The sequence below is a fragment of the Hippocampus comes genome, unplaced genomic scaffold, assembly GCF_001891065.2.
Source record: "Hippocampus comes isolate QL1 unplaced genomic scaffold, H_comes_QL1_v1.1 scaffold242, whole genome shotgun sequence".
Lineage (NCBI taxonomy): Eukaryota > Metazoa > Chordata > Actinopteri > Syngnathiformes > Syngnathidae > Hippocampus > Hippocampus comes.
Window position 1 is genome coordinate 1,272,558 of NW_017805385.1, and position 19,422 is coordinate 1,291,979.

Genomic DNA, 19,422 nt, shown 5'->3' on the forward strand with positions numbered 1-19,422 from the left:
AACAGGTGTGTGGCACACAGGATGTATTGGAACCTGATTGACACAGGAAATTGTACCGTATTTTCCCGACTAAAAGGCGCACCTAAAAGCCTTCCATTTTCTTAAAAGCTCACAGCATGCCTTAAAATCTGATGCGCCTTGTGTATGGTCTGACAGTTCTATGCTTCACTGTAAATTGTCTTGATCTTTGACACTGCATTCATTTTGACTTAGTTTTCCACAATCTTCAATGACTACACTCTGTTTCTCATGATATCAATCTGGAAATAAGGTGACACAACCTTGAAGAAATGTCTTGCCTTGTGAACCGAGGGATGGCTACAGTGAAGAGTCTTCGATTGAAAGTCTGGTCAACACAATGGATGAAGAATCTTCCTCCTCAACAAAAGGTCTACGTCAACAAGAGACCTACCATCATGTGGATGCGTTCACCCCGTTGAGAGATTGTTAGATTTAAAATATTTCAATCATAACTAATCATCAACTAAGATCAGAGTTGTAATCGCAAGACACTGGTGATGGAAGTGAGCAGGTGCTAAAGGCAGAAGGAGTCAATCAAACTCGGAGAAATTGGAAGACAAGCAAAAGAAGCTTAAGTGCAACTCAAACAAAGCACAATAGTCTGGGTCACAATAGTTTTGATGATCTAGGACGTGATCTACGATCATGTTGTCACTGTGTGGATCAAGCGGTTTCGGGTCAGTCAACACCCAAGTGCAATGCTGGGCCAGTGGTCCATAAAACAATTTGTCATCATCAACCAGAATTGTTGATGTGGATGTACAGGTAATGCACATTGCATAACTATAAAATAAAAATGGACAGAAATCTTTAAAACGTCAATACAAATTTAACCCATTTAAAGGTTGCAGGTTGTTAATCTCTCGTGAGCCACCAATCTGTCATGTTTTTCCTCTCTGGCTGTGACAGGACACCCTGTTGAGGGCGTACAGTGCGTCCGGCAGTAGCCATGCTTGGACGGCTTCTCCGCCATGAAGGTGTTTGTGTTCACTTCCTCGGATGAAGGACCTGCCCAACATATGGTTACCATGCGGGGGCATTACATATAAAAATAAATCTAAAGTATTGCAATTTTTGGCCACATTTTAAAAAGACAGTATTTTTAGAACAGCACACAGAAAGAGAACTAAAAGCAGCTCCTTTCAGAACCATGAAAGCCGATATTTAATCTTGGATTGGGTCACATGACAGACACTCCACTATGTATTTGTGTGTGTACGTGAAATAAAATGTGTGGTTACAGATCCTAGGTGAGGGACCAGACAAAGCATGGCTCATCGACTCTTATGATGAACGAAAACATTGGACAGCGTTTTCCCTTACCTGGATGCGGGTCACCGGGGCCCCCCTCTGGAGCCAGGTGTGGAGGTGGGCCTCGCTGGCTCAGCCCCAAAAACTGGTGTGGAAGAGTTCGGGAGGCCACGGAAGCCGACTTCCGGAGGGCTTCGAGGAAATTCTGGTCCACCGCTCAGGAGGAGGAAGCGGTGCACCATTAACACTGTGTATAGTGGGGATGGGGCGCTGCTGACCTCGACTCGGGACATTGTGAGTCGGTGGCAGAATACTCCGAAAACCTCCTCAACTTCCTTGGAGGAAGCAGAGTCTGGGCACTCTGAGGCGAGCTCTCCTACCTCTGGGCTTGTAGTCACCGAAGTGGTTGAAAAGTTCCTCGGTGGCAAAACCCCGGCGGCAGATGAGATCCGCCCAGAGTTCCTCAAGGCTCTGGATGTTGTGGTTGACACACCTCTGCAACATCACATGGTTATTGGGGAGAGATGCGGACTTTGTATCGGTCTGTCTTGGTGAAGAAAGAGCTGAGGCAAAAGGTGAAGCTCTCACTTTACCAGTCAATCTATGTTGCTGTCCTCACCTATGGTCACGAACTATGGGTCGTGACCGAAAGAACGAGATTCCAGATACAATTCCGAAATGAGTTTTCTCCACAGGGTGTCTGGGCTCTCCCTGGGTCATCCGGAAGAGCCTCAGAGTCGAGCGGTTTTGCCTTCAGAAGAGGTGGCTTGGGCATCTGATTAGTATGCCTCCTAGACACCTCCCCGGTGAGGTGTTCTGGGCATGTCCCACCGGCAGAAGGCCATGGGGACGACCCAGGACATGCTGGCGAGAGCTGGAACAAGCGGCTGGGGTGTCTGGGCTTCCCTGCTCAAGCTATTGTCCCTGCGACCCGACCCCGAATAAGCAGTACAAAATGGATGGATGATTGCAAACATTAAGGATGGTTCTTGCATTTTTGTTTTGGCATTTATTTCCCCTGTTTGAGTGTTCCATATTACATGAGTGTCTTAAAAGTTTACAGAATTCAACAAAGTTGTTATTTGGAGAACAAGCTAATGTTGCAAAGTGTGTACTGTATTGTGGTTAGGGACATTTTTAACAAGGTCTTCAACCTCCAAGCCTTACATAGAAAAAAAAAGAAAGAAAAAAAGACAAAGAAAAAATAAGTAAAAAAGTTTTACAAGTTACAGAAAGGAGCATGAGAGCAGAAAAAAACAGAAAAAAACGCACGTGATGAATTGTAGCTACGACTTGCAACTATTTCCCCTTTACTTGACCTGTTGCGTGCTCATCATAGCGGTGCTCGGGTGTCACCATGGTAACGTGCAACCTGGCAGATCTATACATTGTCATTTATCTAGACGATGACACTCACAAGGTTCCCCCAAACGGCATCTCGCCCTCTGGCATTTCGAGAGCGCTTGTGTTGGGTTTCACCTAGGAGAGGCGCAGAAACGCAAGCCCAAGCTGCGTCACAGCGAGACTTTAAGGGTTACAATTTACTGCATCTGTCTTATTTGTTGTTTACTCAGCCAGCAACCTTTGGAGGAAAAGACAAAAAAAAAGTAAATAAAAGAAGGAAAACATACAAGAAAGGAATTCAGGGGAGATGTGTGTCTATAAGAAGAGCCTTGGCACCGTGGCCTTTATCATCTTATAGAGCGTCTTGTAGTGAGAATATTCAGGTGCATTTCAATAAATGTTGAAAAGTTTATTTATTTCAATATTGGAGTTGAGTTCAAAATGTAAAATTCATATATCTTGGAGATTCATTAAACAAATAGGAACATATATTTCAGAAGGCCCATTCCGACCTGATTTCTTAATTAAAAGCTTTTGTAATTGTTGAGATCGTTAATTTTTCTTGTTGCTCGCTATAATATGCAATCGTTAAAATGAGTTTTAAAAAATAGAATCTAAACGTATTTCCAAAATACAAATATATTAAGTCACATTTATTTACGTATATAGCCCTTAATCACAAACAGTCTCAAAGGGCTTTCCATTTCCACCGCTGACAAAAGTTAATGAACATCCCCTGACCTTAACTCACAGGAGGGCAAGGAAAACCGCCCAAAAAATCAATTTGGGGGAAAAATGAGAAACCTTGAGAAGGGGCCTCAGATGGGAGAATACCCCTCCCAGGATGACCAGGCTGCAATGAATGAATGATACAATGTTAGTTGGAATGATATAAAAGAGTCAATTTAAGAAGATGAAAACACTGCAGGGAGACGCCTTCGGAGACTGGACATGGGAAGACCAGAGCGCAATACGCTGCAATCATCACGGCGAGATGTACCAAGTGCATGAATTATGATTTCTGCATCACCAGGAGATAATATTGCAACTTACTTAGCAAGTCTGTAGCTGAGATCATAAATGTATGTTGTTGCCTTGACAACGTAATGGCATTGAAGAGTTTAGTTTCTGACACATACTGTCCATACTCAGGATTTTCAGAAAGGCAATTGACTGCGAAAGGACTGCATTATTTGTGTTTCACCACTAGAAAGCAGCACTTTGCAAGGTTGTGTAAAGCACTGGCCTTCAAATCTTGAGATGTTTATTTCAAAAGCAACAAGCGGTTCTGTTGCTTTATTGCGGGCTATCTGAAAATAAATGTTCTCAACAGGGTCATTCATTAAATCTTTTGACATTAAGCTCCACTTACTCTAATTATTTGTTCAGCTTGCTAACGTTGTCCTTTATAAAAAGCAGGACAAACACTTTGGATAGCATTGAAACCTGCCGTTTATCTTCACCCTATTATAGTGGGACTGGGGGACCCAGTCAACCTGCCTTGATGATTATGATTATTATTATTGTCCATCCATCCATCCATTTTCTGATCAGCTTATCCTCACAACGGCTGTGAGGCGTGCTGGAGCCGATCCCAGCAGTGTTCGGGCAGTAGGCAGGGTACACCCTGAACCGGTTGCCAGACAATTGCAGGGCACATATTGACAAACAACCATTCATGCTCACAACCACACCTCGGGGCAATTGAGAGTGTTCCATCAACCTCCTGCCATGCATGTTTTTGGAATGTGGGAGGAAACCGGAGTACCCGGAGAAAACCCACGCAGGCCCGGGGAGAACATGCAAACTCCACACAGGGAGGACGGAGCTGGAATTGAACCCTGCACCTCTGCACTGTGAAGTCGACGCGCTAACCACTGGACCGCCCTATTATTATTATTATTATGATTGTTACATTGGAAGGCTTTTTGTTACATGTACAGGCAATGTTTGAATTAATACACTTTACTAGGATGAAAGTAGAAAAAGAAGTTAGCTGCTGTGCAGTAAAACATTTCTACTGTATTTCCAAAGGCTATCATCACTTTCCCACGTTTCAATCACACAATCATCATAAAAAAAAGCGACAGAAAAAGAACAAATGTTGTGGAATTAACCCTTAGATCAAGGGGTGTCAAACTCATTTTTACTTACGGTTTCATTCAGAGCATTGGAATGACCATGAACACCAAATAAATGTATACTCATTCCATCATTATATGACATGTACTCAATAGTACCCAATGATTGTTGTGTACAGTGGAAATAAGAAATACAGACACCTCAGTCATCCCAGGTTTTTGTCATACAGTATGTAAAATAATTTAACTAAGAAAAATAATCGCAAAAGTTGTTTCTTGACGAAAACGTACGATTTTCAAGAGGAAGATTGAAGAGTATGTTGCAAAAGTTTGCAAAGCCTCTTATAACTGGGGATGTGGTCATGTTTCTTTCAAAATCACTCAGCATACGACTGCCACCTTTTAAAATGCCTCTGATTCACAACACCAAATAAAGTTCTGGTGTTCTAGTAGGCTTTCCCCCACCCCCTTTTTTCTAGTCCCATCTTAAAGCACAAACCATGGTCCGAGGAGGACTTCCAGGGGCTCACAGGGATCTCATTGGTCAGAGGTACTTGACAGAAGAAGGGAAAAAAAGGGAAAAAAAGTTATCAAATATATAATGGAACACAACAAGCACAGTCATCCTCAAATGTGGATGGGGAAAATGTGGCACAACAGTGACTTTATCAAGTACTGACCATCCCTCCAAAATTGATGAGACAAGAGAATTCATAGCATGGACTGGATCTTTACTATGTTCACTATGTGACAAAAATCTCTGGTCCATGGGGTGGGGTGGCAAGATGGAACCTTTTTTTTTTTTTTTTTTGCTTGCAAGATCATAACAAGCATCATCTCTATGAGTAATGACAGACCGAGGCTTAGCATCCAACCGGCTTCCTCTGGGATTTCTTTGTGTTCCATTAGACGTGTTGAACAGCGAGTGGACATGAGGATTATGGTCCAATAAAAACCGAAGCTCTCTAAATGGGAACGTGTTTGTTCTGGAGCAGCTGTTCGGCAGCTACTTGGCCCTCTCAAATACACACGCACACACACACATTCACTGTACACACACATACTGACAATATGACATTACCGGTATATGTACACAAACTCATAATATGCAATGTCTGTTTTTGATAACTACACTCAGTTCTCTCTGGCCCTGCAGTCATCTACAAATTAGCTCCATGCGATCGATAAGAAAAATGGACCCTACAGGATATCTCATGAAAAGTATCCTCAACCAAGCACACACATTCAAACAACACAGGTGCAATTCTCTGGGGCAAAACAGGGCACTCAAGCTTTTACATCCACCCCATTACCTCCTTTTAGTGACAGTAGGAGCTCTGGACAAACAAACCAGCCAGTTGGACTCATGATGTATGATCACTCAGAAGGGATTTTTCAATGTGCAAATCTTCTCAGACTGAGAGATAATGTATGGGTCCATTCCAAGTGAATGAGAACCAGCCTCATCGTCCAATCAATCCAGACTTTCCTCTGTTGGGCCGCCACACACTGCACAATATTAGGCAAGGAACATACAGGTTGTGACAATAAATATCGTCAACAGTAAAAGACAAAAATATGGATATTTGGAATGTTGAGACTTGCCTGGTTAGCACTTTCACATCACAGTGCAGAGGTCATGGGTTCAATCCTGGGCGCGGGCCTCCCTGTGTGGAGTTTGCATGTTCTCCTCGTGCCTGCGTGGGTTTTCTCCGGATGCTCCAGTTTCCTCCCACATTCCAACAACATGCATGGCAGGTTAATTGAACACGCTACCGGTATATTGTCTCGAGGTGTGACTGTGAGTGTGACTGATTGTCGTTTCTCAACTCAAGTCAACTCAACTGTATTCATAGAGCACTTTAAAACAATGTGTGACTGTCTTCCTCAGTGTGTTTTTTTGTTTCTACCTTTTTGTATCAACCTTATCAATTCCATCGTCAGCTTCCATTTTTAGAAGCCGCTGAGCCTACTTATTTGTGAAATAAATGAACAACGGTATCAATCCTGTGTATTCATTTTTTGCCTTTATTTTATGCATTAACTCATGGACACGACAATCATGAACAGAAACAAATAAAAGCTGCTTACCACGTGCATGTGGTCGACCAAAATACAAGTCTTGATTCTTTGTTTTCATTTTAAGCAATATTAAAATGCCTCAGTTAACTTTTATTTCTTTTTTTTACCAAGAATGAAAAACAGACATTGTGGTGACAATGAATTCCAAAGCCTAATGTAATTTGTCTTTTAACATGCACAATACACCATTTTTTAAAATTACACAATATCACAATGTGTGTGTGTGTGTGCGTGTGTGTGTGTGTGCGTGTGTGTGTGTGTGTGTGTGTGTGTGTGTTTATCGTTATTACGTAAAAGAGACCCTTCAATGTTTGACCAAGTTTCCACATGAACCACATGATCATTCTCTGCTTCACATAGATGACATTCATGCTTTGAAAATCTAACATGACAACACAAAGCTCCAGCGTTGCAGCTAAGGCGCGTGCTTCACCCCCAGGCACAGCGAGAGCTCGTTTTTCTGAATCTTCCCATCCTTGTTGACATCACAGTGACGCAACAAAATGGCTCGTAGCTTGTTTAGATCGGGACCTGTGAGGTTGGGCTGAGGGCCACGCAATTCAGATCAGTGTGAAAGTAGCAAAGCAAACATCATTACCGGTCCTTAAAATACATACAAAAGTGACTCCTAAGGCATCATTCTGTAAAATCCCATTGGTTTTGACTTCTAGTATAGATATAAAATTCTTATTAATAGCTCTACACCAATTTTTACTACTGCAAAAAGATGATATAAGATGAAATGGTGCTGCTCTGACGTGATTTAATGCATTCTTACCCTGACCAGTTCCATCATATCTTTAACAAAGCCATCCACCTCGGCGCCCTCCAATGCTCCTGTCTTGCTCTAAAATTGAAGTGTGGGGGAAGGGGGAAGGGGGGGGTTAATGAAAAACAAATATTGCCTCTGTATTATTCTTCACAGGATATCTCAGACATTTTGACTCTCAAGTTGGTCCAGTCATTTGAATCAATTCAGTTGACTTAATTGAATATCCCGTCGAGTAACATGTTTGTAATTCCAATGCTAAAGCATATCCAACTCAAGCAAGGAAATGGCATCTTGACAACTGTTATTTGCCAGCATACTATTCAGGGGCATATTCTCCTGTTTGCACTTAAGTCAATTCCTTCCATGCCTTTTATTTCTTGCGCACTTCTGAGATGCCGCAATTCTCCATTGCATTGTTCTGACACATCTACCATGCGAAACCTGCAGATGACTATCAAGGAGGCGTGATGCAAAGTCTAAGGGTGGCCCTAATTTCTGGATCATGGCGTTTTCACGAGACGCGAATTCCATATGGATCCTTTTTGATAATATAACACATTTTGTGAACTTAACTGGAAGTTATCAAGCGCGGCGTTTGTGCGGCTCACCATTTGGCTACTTTGAAGGAACATGTTTTTTTTTTTGCATTCACTTTTTAATAAATCCAATACAAGTAATTTAATTTGTACAATGTGCTCAAAACGGAATGCTTAGGAGACGGCGCAAATTGAGAGTTGACCAGGTTGCCGCGTACATGGTGCATAAATGTTTCTATAACTCACAGAGCTTATTATTCCGATGACCATGTTGTTTGGTGATCGGCGCTTCAACTTAGGCCCCATCAGGATAGATTTGCTGACTGCTTTTTGAATGGGACTTTGGTTATGAGATCTAACTTACAGTGTATTTTCCCCTGCTTCTTAGGTCCGGATAAACACACAAAATGCAAGAAAAGGCACCTAGCCTTGAGCTTCGGCGAGCTAAGGTGATATCATGTGGGACATCATCCAATTAATAGTTAAGAAGACGTATTCTAAAAAAGTCACACACAAAAAAAAAAATCCCTTCGCATGCCAATAATGAATCCAATGACATTCGCTGAACTAAGATCTCGTGCAATATGCTGATGTCATGCATGACAGAGTTTTTCAAGACTTTAGAGTTTAAGCGCACTGTAAAGTAAGACATGAAATCAATGATTAAGACTTAGTGGTTATCACTTTGCAAGCTTTATAGCTACTTCCATCACTCAGAAAAGTTTAAAAACGTCCACACTGGCCATTCATTGACATGTACGTACATCTAAATTCTCATCTTTGTGCAGAGGAATACAGTAGAAGTTGTCTCAGTCCTGGTAATTACCTTGTTATACCAAAACGTTATCTGTCAACCTAATGGGTATTTTATTTAATTAATGAGCTTTGGCTAGGAGACTCAGCCCTCTAATAAGCAGCATCGCACCATGCATAGCGTTTTATATTTAAAAATGGAACACATGAATAATTAAAGAGGAGGGTGCTGCATCAATAAAGAACACTGTGACAAGATCTATGGAAACGCTTCTTGTGGTCAAGCAGCAATGGAGCCAAGGCATCAGAAGCTTTTTATGACCTATTTGAAATGTTATTGACACCCACTATTGAAACCTAATCATACTTACTATGTCATAATGATCAAAAATCTTCTCAAAATCTCGCTTCCTCTCCGCTTGGCTGCCGGCCTACAGAATAGAACAGAATTTCTTAGAATGCTTCAAATGGGAACAACAGAATTGAATTAAATGAATGAGATTGATGGACTTAGATGTTATTTTATTTATTTATTTTTTTACGAGGCAAAATGTGACACATACGTCCAACTGGAACTGCAGCAGAAAATTCTCTTCTAAAGCCAAGATCCTATTTGAAGAAAACATTGTCATAACATATCACTGTCATCCTGTTCAGTCATTGTGTTTGAAATAAATATATATTTTTCATGATAGATAGATAAATAGATTGATAGATAGATAGCTAGATAGATAGATAGATTGATCGATAGATAGATTGATCGATAGATTGATCGATAGATAGATTCTAATCATCTGGCAAAAAACACATGCTAGTTGGCTAGAGCGGTGTTTCCCAACCTTTATTGAGACAAGACCCCCCAAAAATGCCACAAGTATATAAAGTACATTTAAAAAACACTGTTGATCTCAACAAGTACGGTGGCCTTTAAGCAACAAAGTCATATTGAGATCTATTGTAATGCTTTTTTTAGTAATAGTGTGTAATGTGTTATATTGCTTCAAAATTCTCCATCTTGAAGAAGCATATAAAAATAAAGCCATAATTATTTATTTTGACTCCATCGATATGTGGAATTATAGTGATGGAAAAAAAACATTTTTCAACTGGGATTATTTTTTGTGTATACATTGCAAGCCCGTGTATTCTTTAGTGTATCTTTTTTCACAAACTAACAGGTCCTGTGACTTAATTTACAAAAAAAAAAAATAGCTGATATTCAACAAAATCAAAAATACACAAAGTAGGAATTACAGCCAGCCTACATGTCACACAATACTGTAGTTCCAATTACTTTTTTTTTCACAGCTTTTGTCCCCATGACAACCAGGATGGAGTTCAGGCATGCAATGAACTGGGCAGCTACTCTGTAACTTTTATTGTGCTATATTGACCCTTTCTTTGTTTCTTTATTTAACAACTTTTTGTGGTATTGTGGAAGACTTGGAGAGACCCTGAGGCGCCACAGAGAAGGTGATGCTCGCTTTAGTTTGGTTGATCATGTTTTGTGGAGACCAAATTCTACAATTCTGTCCCAAAAGATTTCCTTGTTTGTATAATCGTTTCACACTTGATGGATTTGAATATGTCCCCTTGAAAATTCTGATTGGGGACTGAGCACTTGGAAAGATTACATTGTGAATTGTTTCTAATGACATTTGCAAAGGCACATATGTTTGATGCAGTGCTCATATTGGATCGCATAAGATGTTGAATTAAAAAATTGTGTGTTGGGTTACCATGGCAGCGAACACTTCACATACTGCATGAGTCAATGCGTTTTTTTTTTTTAGGTATGTTTTTACACAGAGGCTCACCATAAGAGAGAGAAAAGTGAGATTTCAAATGAACTTTTCAAGTCCTCCCAAGCATTCATTGGTAAAATCTTTCACAAATGGTTACAAAGGACCACCACGTCGACGTGAAAGGGGAAGGAGAGGAAATAACGGTTGACGCTTTTACATCCCCCTTCCCAAAGAAATCCGTTTCTGCTTGGCGTCGGTTTTTGTTTGAGCTTTTGTTTGTTACCTTCAGTTCCTGAGCTGAAATGTAGCCGCTGCAGTCCACGTCATATTTCCTCCAGGTCTGCAGCGGTTGATCGATGGCATCCGTGGAGCAAGGTTTATTTGTGAGAAGAGTGAAAAAGCTTAACCGTTATAATATACTAGAACTGAAAAAAAATCATTCAAGTGACAGTATGCTCGAGGGATGTTTTACGCAACTTTAACGAAAATAATTACGAAATGAGAAGGTACTGAACACCGCTTTCGTTGACCAATTATGGTTCCTTGCTTGCTCAAGGGCTTCCGTCACCGCCTTATAAAACACGCACTTAAACCCCGCACAAAACAATTTATAACTGTAATAATAGCGAGTGATTTCACCTGCATGAAGTCGATTATAATACACTAGAACTGAAAAAAAGATCATTCAAGTGACAGTATGCTTGAGGGTTGTTTTACGCAACTTTAACGAAAATAATTCCTAAATGAGAAGGTACTGAACACCACTTTCATTGACCAATTATGGTTCCTTGCTTGCTTAAGGGCTTCCGTCACCGCCTTATAAAACACGCACTTAAACCCTGCACAAAACAATTTACAACCGAAATAATAGCGAGTGATTTCACCTGCATGAAGTCGACACTGTTGTCAAGGGAAGCTTCCCTGTGGAAGATCAACAGGAAGTTCTCCGTCTCAGGGAGGATCATGTGAGCCAACTGTAAAACGAAGGCCGCAATTGAGGAATAGTGATTCTACTTACGCGACCAAACAAAGTCATTGTTCAATTTTGATTTTCATTCCAAAGATATCTGGCGGATAAAGCGTTCCAATGCAGGAACTATTCGAAGATGGAAAAATAGAGTCAGCTCCTATCCGTCTCCACTTATTGAATTCATAAGAGTGTAGACACCAGCAAGGGAATACAAATGCGTGTTTGGACCGGCTCACCTCCCTCTCAGTCTTTCCGTCAGTCCTTTAATAACATTACTGTATGTCCATTAGTAGATTAAACCATGCTCGCTGACATCGATCTCACTGAAATAGTGTCCCACACTGCAGCTAGAGGTTGACTCGGAAACAAACGCAATGCACCATCGTGCGTGCCAAATGGCCACTCTTTAACACATGGCCTATCAGAGAGGATGCAGCAGCTCCCTGATTGATCTGCTCATTTTCTTCCTAATTCTGTATGTGCTGCTAATAACGCTCGATGGAAAAAGAGCCACTTGAAGCCGAGAAAAAGACCTATTTTGAGATGTTGGCCTTTCGGGAGACTGACTCAACTGAATCCACATCTTAATTGCTTAACATCATCAGTGTCAGTGTAGAGTGTAAGTGTCAGCCAGCAAATTTACATGCCAGCACGTAAAAGCTGAAATCTGATTGGACAAAAAAAAAAAACAAAAAAAATCCTCATCTATAAATGCGACAAAATGAAGAGAATAGACTCTTGGGAATAAATTCATACAATTTAATGGGACAAATATTAGAATTTAGGCTGTATTTGTAGGTCAATGCTTCCGTTGGTCTTGAAACCAGCAGGGAAGGCCTGACTGTCCTCGACTAAATCAAGTCAAACTGGAACATTTCAGGGCGTGTATGCGTCAAATACGCACAAAGGACGGACCCAAGTTCAACTGGTTATGCTTTAAGTGGAGCCTGGAAGATACGGACATCTTCAAACGGTGACTTGAAATCTCAGTTGTCAGTGAAGGGGAAATTTGATTACATGAAAAAGGCTCCCTTTGAGAATTAATTTGATATTTGAACAGTACTTGACAGGGAATTGGTGCCTCTGGAACAGACTTAACAGAATTAAAGCTGTGTCTTGGAAACATGAATTAAATAAAAGACACAAGTTCAAATGCAGCAGCGGAGGAGGAGAGCGGGAGTGGATTATTGTCAGACAAAAGTATGCCATCAATGCTTTTAATTGGTCAGAGAGGGAAAAAAAAAACAAAGAACAGCTGAATGTTTGCTTTTCTGGTCATGTGCAGCGTGCACAGAAGTAAGAGATGAACTGGTGGCGAGAGAAAATCTCGCAATCCATATTATTGAACATGAATTATTGCCTCCACCAAGCACAGGGCCACACACGGCACATAAAAGACACGTGCCACTTTCCTTGAAACTCTATGGAGAGGACAGGCACCAAGCGACCATGAAAATCCAAATGTTTCTTTTTTCCCTCATTTTTAGTCTTGTTCATGATGACTTGCATTATGCTTTCACTCATGTCTTGCTTGTGTGCGACTTCACAATAAAGGCCATTCATTGTCATTGACTTCCTCATTCTTTGGTGGGAGTCAGTCACATTTGTAGAACTGCAGAAACTGCAGTCAAACCAAAACGTGATATTTGGTGGACCACGTTTGGTTCTTTCACTATGCCGAGTGCTCGTCTAGTTAGCTCGGTGCAAATAAACAAAATGGCGTACTACCTCCTGGATCTGCAGTTTGCCGTCAGCGGAGACGTCGTAGGCGGACATGAACCTCTGCTTCAGCCTCTGGACCCGCTCTTCAGTCACTTTCTCCTGCAAGGACGCACATGAGATTGACAATTGACAATAAAGTTGTATTCAATTCAATTCAAGTCAATGAGTATTCATCCGAACATCCTTAGCAGTGAGGCTGAAGACTACTAGCATGACTTCCTGTGTCACAAAAAATGTTTTCATAGAGTAGATGTGATTAAAAGTTTTCATTTGTTGTTTAGTGTGTTTTAAGTGAGCAGCTGTGGACATCAGCGAGCCATAATCGTGATATTTGATGTTTGCGTCAATCATGCTTCAAAACAAAGAACTTTCATTTATTTCTGATGAAAGGCAGATCACTGACTCAGCAATACAGAATTTAAGTTCAAAATAAAACACCAACAACTCATTTTGATTTTGGATCCACTTGTAAAAATTCAACAAAAGTGCAAAATGAAACTGACAACTCCCTGAGTGGTCGTCTTTGTTCAAAATAAATCAAAGTGCAGAATAATACCGGGTCAACTGTTAATAAAACTGTTAATGAAGTTGGAAAGTCATTGTCCGTACAGCTGAAAAATATATCACAATGTAAGTACTCCATATGAGCCGATATGAATAAATATTGATGTATGTTCACCTTATTCCAAATCAGAAAAACATATATAAGTAGACTGAAGATAAAGTACAATACAATACAACCATGCAGAGCAAACATACGATTGATATGACAAAGTATCGGCACAAGGAGAACATGCAAACTCCAAACAGGAAGGCCGGAGCCGGGATCGAACCCACGACCTCTGCACTGTGAGGCAGACGTGCTAACCAGTTGACTGCCGTTCCGCCTCCTACTAATATCGGTGGGTGACATTTTCTAAATCTGCATCTATGCATGTGTTAAACATTTCCTGTTTGTTGTTTTGCTGCATTGTACAATATTCACTGTCTTCATTTTTCCTCATCCTTTTCAGATATCCAAAGTTGAAATGCTTCCCATAACATTTTGATGGTCCCTAATGAAATGTATGAATGTATTACTTCAGATGGCGACAAGCAATTTTACCACTAGAAGGTACAAACGTGTACCAGGACTTTTTTTGTGCTGCAGCCTCAAGGATGCAATTTTTTTCTCAATGTCTCCCTCTTGCATACTGGGGGTGGAGAAAAAAATCACAGTGACATTGGTGGCTGACTGACAACATAAGAATGACACATTTTGTACCTAATGGAGACCACAAGAAAATGGTGTTTTGAGTTTCGACAATTTCATTTTTTCAAGTGGTTGCATAAAATAAATTCATCTGGATCCATCAATATATTTGTAAGTAGACCATACTTCTACTTTAAAAATGTATCTAAATTATTCTATTGTGTTTGACCACTTGACAAAATAAAACTGAGTAAATTCAATCGACCATTTGATTCAGTGAAGGGCCACATTTGGAACCACAGATAAAATAAAATACCAAGAGCTTATTTTTTTGTTTAAACAATTGAAGCAAATAACAATGGAAATGCATGAGTGGAAACATGACTTTCCAAAGGGAGAACACACAGACTGCAGAAGAGCATGCCCGCGCCAGATCCATTAGCGAAAGGCCAGTGTTTGTCTTCAGCATCATTCTTGTGTCCGGAACCATTTGTTGTTGCTAGGCAAACCTTTTCCACCTCTCAGACTGAACATGGACCTTCATGGGAGACGGGGGCACGTCTCACGCTTGCAGGTCTCCATTTTGTTATAAGCGCGTCATCTTGGAAAATTCTTTTGATGTATACTCACTGCCCATAACAATATGTACACCTGTACCATAATGAGATACCATCTGTTTAAGAGAGATTATGCCTATGCACAAATTTCACAACTATTAAACTGGATCAAATTGGCTCATGTGGTAAAAATATAACAACAGCATACCATAGCCTATATGCAGTACCCTCCATAAATATTGACACCTCGGGTTCAGAAGAGTTTAATGTCTGCAAAAATAACATTATTATTGCAGGCGCATACTCTCAGACTGAAAATTGTAGGAATGGTTCACCAGACACAAAATCAAGTTCCTCCCATGGCCATCTCAGGCCCCCGAAATCAACCCCATTGAAAATCTGTGGAGGGGGCGAAAGAGGAGAGTGCAGAGCAGAGCATCTTGTCTCAGTTTGCTCAGAAATTGATTTGTGATACTGGGCCTTTTTTAGTTGAACACAAAGCTGGTAGATTCACAGAACGACTTATTCTGTTGTATCAGCGGAAAGATTAGAAAGATTAATTACGATGTAATTAAAAAATATATAAAAATTTCCTCCGGCACCCATAATGAGCTCTCATGGCACGCTAGTTAGGAATCACTGACTTCGATTATGCAGGCGTACCTATTGAAACGTCCAGTGTGTGTCTATGATTCATCCATCCATCCATTCTTTAGCGTGGGGTTGGGTCGCGCGGGCAACAGCTTTAGCAGGGAAGCCCAGACTTCCCTCCCCCAGCCACTTCTTCCAGCTCTCCAGCATGTAATGGGTCTTCCCCGGGCCTCCTGCCGGTGAGACAGGCCCGGAACACCTCTCCAGGGAGGCGTCCAGGAGGCATCCCAATCACGTGTCGGAACCACCTCATCTGGCTCCTCTCGATGTGGAGGAGAAGCGGCTCAACTCTGAGTCCCTATCGGATGACCGAGTTTCTCACCTTAACTCTCAGGGAGAGCCCGGACACAGCGCGGAGGAATCTCATTTTGGCCACTTGTATCCGGGATCTCGTTTTTTTCGGTCACGACCCATAGTTTGTGAACATAGGTGAGGGCAAGAACGTAGATTGATCGGTAAATCGAGAGCTTCGCCTATTGGCTCAGCTCCATCTTCACCACGACAAGTCCGTATCACTCTGCGATAGCCATGCGACGTTACAGAGGCTCTTCAATCAGGACAGCCCCACAACATTCAGAGTCTTGAGGAACTCAGGGCGAATCTCGTAGCGAGCTTCTGTAGCCGGGGATCCACCTTTGGCCACTGCCCAGCTCACTTCGCACCTGACCCCTTTGGGCCCTCTCATTGTTGGTGAGCGCACCAGTCGCTCGCCAGCGAGCACCACCCCCAATTTTGTCATCCATCATAAGGGGTCTGTGAGCCGTGCCTTGTCTGGTCCCTCACCTAGAATCTGTTTGCCACAGGTGACCCTGCCAGGGGCGTAAAGCCCCAGACCACTTTGCTCCTAGGATCATTGGGACACACAAACCCCTCCACCACTGGAAGGTGATGGCTCATATGATTATGCATATGATTCTGACTCAAAATAAATAAATAAATAACAAGAGCTTTGTGTGTTTATCAGAAGCTACATAACGAAAGAGTGCACTTATCCTTGAGGCTTTTACGGTAGAAAGCAACCAAGCACATGCGGTCTGTTTAATACAATCCCATTTGTGACCATGTCAAACGCGCTCGCACTTTGCAGATACATTCATTATGACTGGCAGCTAGTAATTTACCAAGTATGAAGCTAAAGTGACATCACCAATCTCGACATAACATGACCGTAACCATGTGCAGAAACTGCAGAGCATTTCCAAATTCATTGCTGAGTCATGCATCATGTGCATTCATCGGTCAATGAGATGAGTGACGAAATGATGAATGGTGTGCGTAATCAGGTGAAGTGTTGTCATCACAGGTGGAATTCAGAATATCAAGTAGACTAACCTTTGGTCCTAGTCTCTTCATCATGTGACGGAAAAACTCATCCAGCTCCTTGCCCTCAATGTAGCCGTTGTCTGACAAAAAAACAAAAACAAACCAAAAAAACATGTTAGCACTTTATTGTTTTATTTTACATTATTAAGAAGTCAATGCATTACTACTTTTTTCCAGCCTATTTGCATCAGTGACTGTACTGTACAACATGGAATAACAATATAACAACCTGCCATCTGTTCAAATTCAAACAAAAAACAAACAACATGACTTTCCGGATATTTTGCACACACACGCACACAAAACCTGGAACATTTGAAATCGCACGATGGAACTTTTCCTCACAAAATACATAAGAAGAATCCATCACTTTTTAACAGCTGTTTGGAGATGAACATATGTGACTCATTCCACTTACCATCTGCATCAAAGTGCTGCCAGATTTCCAAGAAACCAGCAGCGTCCAGCTTGTCAAAGGCACTGTCCATTGTGACACTTTTTAGCCGGAAAGACTCCTGCGGCAAGAGCACGTTGTCTTTTAAACTCTTGCTTGAATGATCTATGTCCGACGCAGAAACCACACCCCTTCTGCAAGTGGGAACCCGAGACAACAGAGGCACACACACTTCTCATGAGTTGTTAACGCCATCTGCTGGTTGTGCATTTGAAAAGCACAACTGCACGTGGACAAAACTGGTGCCTCTGCTAATAAAATAAATAAGTCACAGTGGTTTTAGGAATAACTTGAATCTGACAGAGGTAATAAATAGAAAATAATATCATGAAAAGCAGACACTGCTTTTGAATTGTGGTTCAGAAGAATTATTAAAATAAAAAAATAAAATAATGAACTCATGAAACAGGCCCGGTCAAAAATGATGCGTGGGACCCTTAACTCATTCAGTACCAGCCATTTTCAGACCCATTAAAAAAAAAAAAAGAAAAAGAAAAAAAAAGTCCTTAAAACTCATTCAGTACCGTACCAGCCATTTTCAGACCCGTTTAAAAAAAATGACTTTCAGTCTTGGGGAAAAAAAAGCTAGGAAAAAAGTACATGGGATCGAATGTCTTCAATCCGAAAAGACATATACAATAATCCCTCGTTAATCACGGTTAATGGGGACCAAAACCACCCGCGATAAATGAAAATCCGCGAAGTAGCGACCAATTAAACATAATTTTTTTTTTTTTTAAAGTCCGCAAACGGTCCGCGAGAAGCTGCGAAAGTCAGCAAAACAACAGCGAGTCATATAGAGCAACATATACAGTACTGTACTCCATGTATGAGTTTTTTTTTTATTTTTTTTTATGAATGTTTGAAAAAATCCGTGATGCACTGAAGCCGCGATAAACGAACCACGAAATAGCGAGGGATCACTGTAAATATGTCTTTGGAAGTGAATGAATATTTTGTTGCACATCCTTTTTGAGGCAATCAATGGATCTTTGTATCTAAGACTTCTGGATGTCTCAGCAGTTGATTTGGTCCATTCTTCATGAGCAAACTGCTTCCGTTGTCTCAGGTCTGAAGGCTGCTTTCTCCAGACGGCATGTTTTCAGTTCCTTCCACAGATCCAATAGAACGGTAGAGCAGATCTTCTGGAAAACTCACTTCGTGAGTAGCCCAAAGGTTTGCTCTTAGCTATTCTTGTGTGGTTTCAGCAGTCTGTTCGGTGTCATTATCCTGTTGCAAGATCAGCGTACCCTGCATCGCAGAGCAGCTCCAAAATGCAACAGAGACTCCTCCACGTTTCAGAGTAGGGACAGTGTTCTTTTCTTGGTATGCTTCCTTCATGTTTGCATTTGTGAACGCAGAGCTGATGTGCCTTGCCAAAAAGTTGATGTGACCCTCGAACCCAGCCTTCAAATCTGAGCTATGGATGCTTGGGGTACACTTTCGTAGCCTACATTGCGCCGCTCTTCTTCTATGCCCCTCTTCTCCTCCACTTCACCGGTGCCAAATTCTCCACAGACACGACAAAGAGGTAAGAACTATTTGGGGGACACAGAATATTTGACTGGGTGTAGCTGATTCCCAGTTTAGAAAGATCCGCATATTGAATGTATAATGACATGCTTTTCCGAACAGTGAAATAACATTTTGGATCTGTTATGGTATATGTCCAAATGTATATCAATTAAACGTTTTCCAGTTTTTTTTTTTGTTTTTAGCTAACACAGCCAATCGTCTTACTTGTAGACACAATGTTTTCCAACACAGTTTGGTGGTTTGATCCCCGCCCCGCATTGGGAGTGTCCTTGAGCATGATACTGAATATTGCGGTGTCAGTTAGGTGAATGAGGTGATTGTCAAGCGCTTTGAGTACCTGAGGTAGAAAAGAGATATACAAGTCACAGTGCCATTTACCATGTCGCTGCTCTCAAATGCAATAGTCATGTCACCGGAGGACTAAAACAATAA

General features: G+C 41.3%; 1 protein-coding gene across 1 annotated transcript; it reads right to left on the reverse strand.

Moving 5' to 3' along the window:
- Positions 1–7,055: 7,055 nt before the first annotated feature.
- scgn (secretagogin, EF-hand calcium binding protein) lies at positions 7,056–17,559 on the reverse strand. Its single transcript, XM_019872990.1, is given in 9 exon segments — positions 7,056–7,323; positions 7,558–7,626; positions 9,212–9,271; positions 9,404–9,481; positions 10,803–10,925; positions 11,470–11,559; positions 13,284–13,376; positions 17,010–17,080; positions 17,419–17,559. Coding segments are annotated over 9 exon segments (783 nt in total). The 5' UTR covers positions 17,489–17,559; the 3' UTR covers positions 7,056–7,194.
- Positions 17,560–19,422: the final 1,863 nt, after the last annotated feature.